Here is a 9,521-nt window from a genome sequence, read left to right as displayed (position 1 = left end):
CCTCGGACATGCCGCCCCGGAGCACGGCAGGAGGCGCCGAGTGTCAGGCGCCGCCGCCGCCGCCGCCACCGCCGCCAGGGTCTCCCTCTCGGGCTCTGGTCGCCGGGAGAGCGAGACCCTCCCCCCACGCCCTCCCGCCCCCTTCGCCCCCCCCCCTCCCCGCCCCCGCCCTCCCCCGCGCGCGCCGCTCGCTGGGCTCGCTCCGGCCGCGGCCCGCGCGCTGATGGTGGCGGCGGCGGCAGCTGCTCCCCCAGGAGGGAGGGGACTAGCGGCTCCGCTGCCGCCGCCGCCACTGCACACGCCCTCCCCCGGTTCTGCTCCCCGGGGTTCTACTCCGCGCCCCGGCCGCGGACATGTTCCTGGGGGCTGCGGATTGGGGGTGCGGGCCGGCGGGTCCCAACCTTTCGGTGTGTGTCGGGCCCGGGCGGCCCCCCCTCCCCCGGCCTCCTTCCCGCTGCCCGCGGGGTTTGTGCCCCCCCCACCCCCGCGCCTCGGCACCTAGCGCTCGCCCGCCAGGGGGCGAGGCCAAGCTCTGGGTAAGGAGGAGGGAGGGGGTGAGGGTGGGGGTAGGGGGCTGGAGCCCAAGCACCTGCTGGCCGCCTCCATCTCCGCAGCCCCCCCCCCAGCCGACCCCCGCTCTCCCGAACGAGGCAGAGCCTCCCAGTTATTTGTTCTTCCACTCTATTCCACCCTCTCCGAACAGAGACAACTTCCTCCACCCTAGCGGGAGCCAGAGGAAAAAAAATATTTTTGAAAAGAACCCGTCCAAGCTAATCCTTTTCTTTGTTGCTAATTCACCAAAATAAAGGCGTAATGTTTTCTATTTCTCTTTTTAAATACTTTTCTGTGCAAGTTTTTTTAAATTAAGAACGCTTTCTTCCTACAGCAGTGTCTGGATCCCATCTGCTGGAGGATAAAAAGACTTAATATTTTCTGTAATTTTTGTTTAAAAGCACTGGTAGTTAAAAAGAACGGTTGTCTAAAAGCATTGTCAAAATGAAAGCTATTCGCAGTGGGAAAAGTTTGAATACAAAAAGTTTGTTAATAGGGCTCATCTCTGCGTGGTGGGATTATAACCTTGCTATTTTCTTTTATATAATGTTCCATAGTTTTCAAAATTGATATCGCTAGCATTCATATTAACCATGAAAAAAATTTAAGCAGCATCCAAAAGAATGAGTGTTGATTTTGGCTTCACACTTAAAAAATTAAAAAAAAAAAAAAAACCTCGACTCAGCGTTTTCTGTTGAAAACTGTCGTTTTCATTGTTGATGACAATGAGGAGGGTGGTGTTTAGTAAGGTGGAGTGCACATTCCAGTTTTTCATTTGAAAGTTGTGCACTCTTGGCCTTTCTAAAACAGTTTTTAAAAGCCCAACGCTATTTCTCAGGGCTCTTCACAAGTGCGTGCTTTTGTACTATGAGTCATAATTTTTGTGTAATATGGGTCATAATGTGCGTATTATCAAATTCTTTGCATGCCATGTAGCTCTCTGCCAGAGATGCCTTAAGGAATGTGCTTTTCCCTGGAAACGTTCCCCTTGCCATCCCGTTTTTCCAGTTAATTTTCTCTCTCTTTTTTTCCAGATTCTCTGTGTTCTTTTGACTTTTAATGCAGAGTGATGTTTTAAAATGAAAAATAAAGTTTGTTTATCTAAACAGTGACATTAGACAGCACAAAAGGAAATAGCCTCTCCCAACTTGAGTCTAGCCTGAAGAGGGGCGGGGTGGGAAATGGCAGACTCTGGTCAGGTTCCATCAGGACAGTCTCTTGCGTGATTGGTATGCTTCACTTTAGCACTGCTCCTCTCTCCTGCTTCTACTGAGGTTTTGCAGATTATTAGCCATTCTCACCACACCAGGATGGGAATCTTAAAGGCTATGATCCCCAGATCAAAGTCTAACATCATGATGGCAGCAGACATTGATAGGGGTTTGGGTTCCATATGCAGGAGTTTGTCAAACTTATGCAATGGTCCACTTGAGATCTGTGCATTTTACTGGATATAGATTTCCCTCAAATATTTTTTAAAAGTTACAATATTAAACTCCAGTTAATGGTACTCATGCTGAAAGTTTAGGAGTACAGTGTCATGATATCTGCAGCTTGCTTATCAAAAAATAAGATAAATCGGGGCACCTGGGTGGTTCAGTCAATTAAGCGTCCGACTCTTGATTTGGGCTCAGGTCATGATCTCAGGGTGGTGGGATCCAGCCCTGCAACCAGCTGTGCACTCAGCGGGGAGTCAGCTTGAGGATTCTCTCCCTCTCACCCTGCCCCTCCTCCTGCATGCCCTCTCTCTCAAAAATAAATAAATAAGTCTTTAAAAAAGTAAAAAAAAAAATTCTCTCTATCCCTCTTCCTTTACCCCTCCCCCCTCTCTAAAAAATAAATTAGGGCACCTGGGTGGCTCAGTCTGTTAAGCATCTGCCTTCGGCTCAGGTCATGATCCTGGGGGGCTCCCTGCTCAGCGGGGAGTCTGCTTCTCCCTCTCCTTCTACCCCTCCCCCTCCCCCTGCTCTTGCGCACACACTCTCTCTCGTTCTCTCTCTCTCAAATAAAAATCTTTAAAAAATAAAAAAATTTTAAAAATTAAAAAAATGAATTAAAAAAATTAAAAAAATAAAAATAAAAAAATTTTAAAAAAACTGTGAATGGTCAAATAGGCAGATGAACAGATTAGGTGATAAAGCAATCAGTAAAATGTTAATAATGGAATCTAGGTAGTGAGTGTAGGAGTGTTCACTGGGCAGTTCTTTCAATTTTTCTGTATGTTTGAAATTTTCCATAATAAAATGTTGGGGGAAAACCCCAGCTTTAATATTAACTCACCCATCACCTCGCCTCTCCACAGCCAGCCTCAGAATTCGGGAGGCAGGCTATTTCCAGAATGTTTTGAAGCAGAAGAAAACAAACTCATTTCAGTCCATCCTGAAAACCATCACTGTCTGAATGGTGAATGGCTTGTGACATCAACTGAACATTATTTTTCATTATTTCCCTGCTCAGAGCACCCAGATGACACACTGCCTTAGGCTGCAGGCCCACAGTTTCAAGGCCTATTCAAAGTGTGTTATGAATACCAGGCAGGGACATTTCAAGGGCAAAGGATTCAGGAGGCTTGTTGCCTCTTCATAATCAGATTGTTGTGAGCATTCAGTAAGTTCCTGGGTGCAGAGCCCTTTTACGAAGTGAGTACCAAGACAATAAAAGGCAATGTTTTGGTTTATATTTACAACTGTGAAAGGCTTTCAATCTAAAATGGAACCAGAGGAGGGCGCCTGGCTGGCTCAATTGGTAGAGTATGCGACTCTTGATCTCCAGGTTGTGAGTTTGAGGCCCACGTTAGGGGTAGAGTTTACTTAATAAAATAAATAAAATAAAATGGAACTGGACTATATGCAATGGAGAATCTCACACATGCATCCTCAAAAGAACAGAATTTAAGAACTGAAGATGATTTCCTGTAAATGCCTGATTTATAGAAGACAAAGGCTTATCTCCTGACCAATGAACATGCACTAAGAATCTCTTCCCATCCTCAAGCCAATGAACTTAAATGCTTGGACCCTGGCTGGACTTTCTCCTTGCCCATAAATACAGCCCACCCCAAGCCCTCAATGGATTCACCTGTAGCTTGCTACAGCATCTGTTTCCTGAATGGCATTCCTTTGCTATTCCCAAAAAATTCAACTTCTGGTAATTTGAGCTTGCCTCAGTTTACCTCTTTATTGAGGCTAACACAATTTACTTAGGTAAGGAAGCCACAATTAGAAAATGAAGAGCTTGGGGAGTAGGAATTGTAGGGAGCAGTTTGACCACTGGAGTTTAATTCTGGCATATTAATACTATAGAATATTATGTTCCTGTTAAAAGAATGACCTTTATACAAATATAATAGCATAGACAGATATCCAAGAAGTACTGTTGAATGAACCCTGTACAGTTTAATACCATTTATATTAAAAACAGCCACACTGACCGGTAAGCCCAGTTTTGTATATGTTCAATGAGTGCAAAAGCAAGAGCAATGTTCAGAAAGATACATAGCAAACTCTTAAATGTATTTATCTTTCACTAGGCATCCTTGAGAATGAAACTGATTTTTCTTGGGATGCCTGGGTGGCTCAGCCGGTGAAGTGTCTGCCTTCGGCTCGGGTCATGATCCCAGGGTCCTGGGATCGAGCCCGCACCGGGCTCCTTGCTCTGCGGGGAGCCTGCTTCTCCCTCTCCCTCTGCCTGCCACTCCCCCTGCTTGTGCTCTCTCTTTCTCTTCCTCAATCTCTCACTCTCAAATAAATACAATCTTTAAAAAAATAAAATAAATAAATCAAAATAAAACAGATTTTTCTTATTTTTATATCCCTAGTTCCTCACTCAAAGTTCTTAGTAAGTACTAGTAGTCATCTCTACCTATAAATTCTATGTTCCATCTGTTCATATTTCTCTCCACGGCTATCATCTCTTGCCCAGACTACTAATAACAACTTCCTAACTGGTCTCTTTGCTTTTACCCTGGCTCTATCACAATCTCCTCTTCAAAAGACAGAGTTTTAAAACTGTAAGTACAAACCTGATCCCACAGTTCCCTGCTTGAAACCCTTTAATGGCTTCTCACAACATTTAAAATACAGTCTCAGGGATGCCTGCGCGGCTCAGTTAGTTCTGTGTCTGCCTTCGGCTCAGGTCATGATCCCAGAGTCCTGGGATCGAGTCCCGTATCGGGGCTCCACTGCTTCTCCCTCTGCCTGCCACTCCCCCTGCTTGTGCTCTCTCTCTCCCTCTGAAAATAAATAAAATTTTTTAAAAAATAAAATAAAATACAGCCTCAACTCCATCATCTGCTTGGCAAAGTCCAGCCTCTCCTAGCCCTTCCCCCAGGGAGTGGCAAGCTCCAGCCAAGCTCAGGAAGCTCTTTCCTGCAGGGGCCTTCCCATTGGCTACACTGCCTGACGCCCTCCGACAGCACGGCTGCCCCCCCACCCCACCCCGGTGCATCTAGCACCCCTTGCTCAGACATGCCTTCTCATCTAAGAAAGGCAAGTTTTGTGACCATCTATTGTTACTGCAACCCCCAGCACCTTTTTGCCATATTCTTTCCTACCAAGCCAACACAGCTCCTGTAAAGCACCAACAAGCCTGAAGCCACAGGGAGATTGAAACTGTCCCCACGGAGGGCCCAGACTCCAAGGGCTTAGTCTGGATCAGGTGGTGGCTGAGCAGGTTTGGCCCAGGGTGGCGTCCTTTCTGGCACAGGCACCTGTTTTTAGAGATAGCAGCTTGATGATGACTGTAAAATAAAGACATGCCTTAGTGTGAAGCTCCTTGAGCCAACGTCCCCCTGGAAAAAGTGGCTGTAATGACTGGACATTTGTTTTCATAACCTCTAAAATAAATTTTTTCCTTCTAAGGAAAAATTACTGAAAAACAATTATAAAATGATCCCTAAGGTTTGGAGACATAAATTATTTTTCCCTAGTTTTCAAGGGTTTATGCAATTAAATCCTCATTTCTTTTTTTTAAAAAAAAACTTTATTTATTTGACAGAGAGAGAGACACAGCGAGAGAGGGAACACAAGCAGGGGGAGTGGGAGAGGGAGAAGCAGGCTCCCCGCTGAGCAGGGAGCCCGATGCGATGCGGGGCTCTATTCCAGGACCCCGGGATCATGACCTGAGCTGAAGGCAGACACTTACCGACTGAGCCACCAGGTGCCCCTTAAATCCTCATTTCTACAATGAGCCTTAGACTTGCCCCAAATACCATTAGTGCCATCTTATTCATTTTTATTTTTAATTTTTTTTCTTTTTAATGGTTCTTAATAACAACTTTCCATATTTAATATGAATAGGCCTAAATGTGTTTGGCCGAGCACTGCCCTTGTAAAAAGAGGTTTTTTTCCCCATTGTCACTGTTTTTTGTCTTAAATTCTAACACATATGTTTGTCAGCCTACCTACCATTTACAATAAAGGTACAAAGCAAGTAAAAGAAATGAAGACTTCTTTCTTCTGAATTCAGGCTAAGTGGCTGACTGCTTTTTTAGGGCAATATGTGAGTATCTATCTCTTTGAATAACTTGAAAATTATATTTAAAAAATCAAATTTAGGGGATACCCAACTGGCTCAGTAAGTTGAGCATGCGACTCTTGATCTCAGGGTTGTGAGTTTGAGCCCTACGGTTGAGGCTACTTAAAAAAAAAAAATCAAATTTTCAAAGAACCAAACTTTGGTATGACCTAAATTTTCTGTAACAATTTTCTGTATCTGAATAGAGGTATCCCCCCACTTTCAGAAAGTTCACATTCCAACCCTTCACTTTTATGAAAGACCTCAGTTAGTATGGTAATGGGCTTTTTTTGTAAAAGCAAAAAGCCTCTTCAGATTTCTTTCAGTTGGTGAAAACAGTTGCTGGGATATTTATTCTATTTTTTTAGTAGACTTCTTTTTTTAAAGATATAACATCTATTAAGTGCCCTAATTGTAATGGCTTCACTCAATGAATTTTTGTATATGCATATACTTGGCCACTCATTATCCAGATTGAGATACAGAACATTCCCAACACCCAAGAAGCCTCCCTTTTGCCCCCTTCTAGTCAGTAGTACCCTCAGGCAATCATTATTCTGGCTTTATCATCATAGATTAGTCTTGCCTGTTCTTGAATTTCATATAACTATAATCACATAGCATGGACTCTGGTTGTGAGGCTCCTTTTTGAATACAGTTTTATTTATGACCCCATCATGTTGTTCCATGTAGCCATATGTCACTTCTTTTTACTGTTGCATAGTATTCCATTATATGACTATACCATAGCTTATCCATTCTCCTATTGATGAGCATGTCCAATTCTTTACTACTATGAATAAAGTTGCTATGAATATTCTTTCGTTTGGTTGGTTGGGTTTTTTTTAAAAAGATTTCATTTATTCATTTTAGAGAGAGAGAGGAGCAGGAGAGGGGCAGAAGGAGAGGGAGAAAAAATCTGAAGCAGACTCTGCATTGAGCACGGAGCCCAACATGGGACTCCAATCCCACAACGGTGAGATCATGACCTGAGCTGAAACCAAGAGTCAGACGTTCAACCAACTGAGCCACCCAGGTGCCCCTGAATATTCTTATAATGCTTTTTTATGCTCATATATGCTCATTTCTCCTATACCTAGGAGTACGGTTGCTGCATCATAGGGATAGTGTACATTGAGCTTTAATAGACGCTGCCAGTTTTCCAAAGTGACTGTACCAATTTATGCTCCTGTGTGCAGTGTTGCACATCCTCATCAAACTTTGGTATCATCAGTGTCTTTCATTTTCACCATTTTGGTGGTTGTAAAATGGTATCTCCTTGTGTGTGTGGTTTTTTTTTTTTTAATAATTAACATATAATGTATTATTTGTTTCAGTCCTTGTGGTTTTAATTAGCATTTTCAACATTCATAATGATGTTGAGCACATTTTCATTTGCTTATTAGCATTTTGGATTTCCTCTTTTGTGAAATAAATGCCTGTTCAAGTGTTTTACCCACTTTAAAATTAGTTAGTCTTTTTTTATTTTTTAGTAGATTTTTAACGTATATTTCCGATTTGAAGCCTTCGATAGATATATATGTTGCAAATCTTTCTCTTAGTCTGAGGCTTGGTCTTTCACTCTCTTAATAGTATCCTTGATGAAGAGATACTCTTCTTATATTGGTCTGATTTATTAATATTTTCTTCTATGTTTAATGCTTTTGTGTTCCATGTAAAAACTCTTTGCTTAACCCAGTTCTTCTAAGTGTTCTTTGAGTTTTATTGAGAGAGAGAGAGAGAGAGCACAAGCAGGGGGGAGTGGCAGGCAGAGGGAGAAGCAGACTCCCCACGGAGCAAGGTGGGACCCAATCCCAGGACCCTGGGATCATGACCTGAGCAGAAGGCAGCTGCTTAACCAACTGAGCCACCCAGGCGTCCCAAGTTTTACTGTTCTTATCTTTCACATTTAAGTCCTGTTGCATCTCTATCAATTGCTGATTATAGTGTGAGGTAGTGGGCAGCGTCTTATTAAAATTTTCTCTTTGTATATAATTTTTAAACTATCATTGTTAAATGTTTGTAACAGGAGTACCTTACAGCATGACCTTAGATGTCCATTTTACAGCAGGTTCACTGTAGTGCTTTTGAAGAACAGTCTGGCACCCCATTAAAGTTTGCATGTTTTCTCATTAGTTTTTAAAACAGCATTGCCCTTGGCCTCAGGCAAGAGGAGTTTCTACTCTGAGACCCATAGTTTATAGCGTCTCTCATGTCATAAACACTCACAAGCAGACTGGGGGAGGGGAATCTCTGTCACTTGTCAGTTGGTATGAGCTCTAGACAAGACAACCCTGTAAACCTAGACATTCATCTTTTTACCTAACAGTATTATGCCCTAAGGAGACACACTTCCTTGCCTTTCTTGTCCTAGATTCTCAAAACAGAAGGTGTCTGGATCAGAATATTGAGAAGTTCTGAGTGTGAGAGAGCACAGTTTGGAAGTGCAGGAAGGATCTGAGTGGCAGGAATGCTTAGGTAAGAGAAAAGATAAATTAACTTGTCAAATCCTCCTTCTTAGCATGAATGCAAAAGACTCTTGCATACAAAGTATTGCTTCCCAGAGTGCCAAGCAGCCGTTGTCTTGTTTTTCTTTGTGCTCCAATTCATGCTTCTGAAGATCTTCATAAATTAGCACAAGTATTCAATAACTGTTGCAGTGTCTGAGGAACCTTTTGTAATATTAGACAATTTTTTACCCTTAAATGTGTATGTATATAGATCTAAACATTACATATGGGAGGCATGACAGATTTTTTTTCATTGGCAAATAGGTGAACATTAAATGCAAACACTGTGAACAGTTTTATAAAATTATTGAAGACTTAACTGAACTTTCTAAAAAGCTAATAAAACATGCAGCTTATTTTAATGCCTTTGACTAGAAATTTGATAGTGATTAACTGTAATTTCATTTTGCTTTTTAGTTTTGATAGGTCATTTTGAATATTTTAGAAGAAAGATAGCATTTCTTAAAATGTGAAAAATAATTTTAATTTCTTTTTTTACATTTACAATCAATTTTGGAAAAAAATGCATTCAAAATTTGTACACTTTACCTACAATTACATTTTGACTATGTACATGTATTACTTTGAATTAAAAAATAGAAAAGAAGAGGGGTGCCTGAGTGGCTCAGTCGGCTAAGCAGCCGACACGCTTGATTTCAGGTCAAGTCATGATCTCAGGGTCCTGAGATCAAGCGCCATGTCGGGCTCCATGCTCAGCGGGGAGTCTGCTTAAGGATTACTCTCCTTCTCCCTCTTCCCCTCCCCCTCCCCCCACACTCTCTTCTCTTAAATAAATAAATCTTTAAAAAATAAACTTAAATTAAAAAGAAGAAAAAAGGAAGTCCATAAAAAATAAAAATAATTTGTCTGGCAAATGGTGAGTATTCAATAAATATTAGGGACCCCCTTCTGCCACCCCATCTTCCTTCCTCTTGCGCTGAACTT

The 9,521-nt window shown here is 42.3% G+C and overlaps 1 protein-coding gene across 1 annotated transcript in view; it reads left to right on the top strand.

Moving 5' to 3' along the window:
- The first annotated feature begins 8 nt into the window (after positions 1-8).
- Positions 9-9,521, top strand: part of PP2D1 (protein phosphatase 2C like domain containing 1) — a 33,298-nt gene continuing 23,785 nt past the window's right edge. The window contains exon 1 of the mRNA XM_032409172.1: positions 9-79. Coding sequence (XP_032265063.1) covers positions 9-79 — 71 coding nt within the window. The remainder of the gene's footprint in view (positions 80-9,521) is intronic.

Source organism: Phoca vitulina, unplaced genomic scaffold (genome assembly GCF_004348235.1).
Source record: "Phoca vitulina isolate PV1807 unplaced genomic scaffold, GSC_HSeal_1.0 scaffold10, whole genome shotgun sequence".
NCBI lineage: Eukaryota > Metazoa > Chordata > Mammalia > Carnivora > Phocidae > Phoca > Phoca vitulina.
Note: the sequence above shows the minus strand (reverse complement) of the source record. Positions and strands in the feature narration are given on the sequence as shown.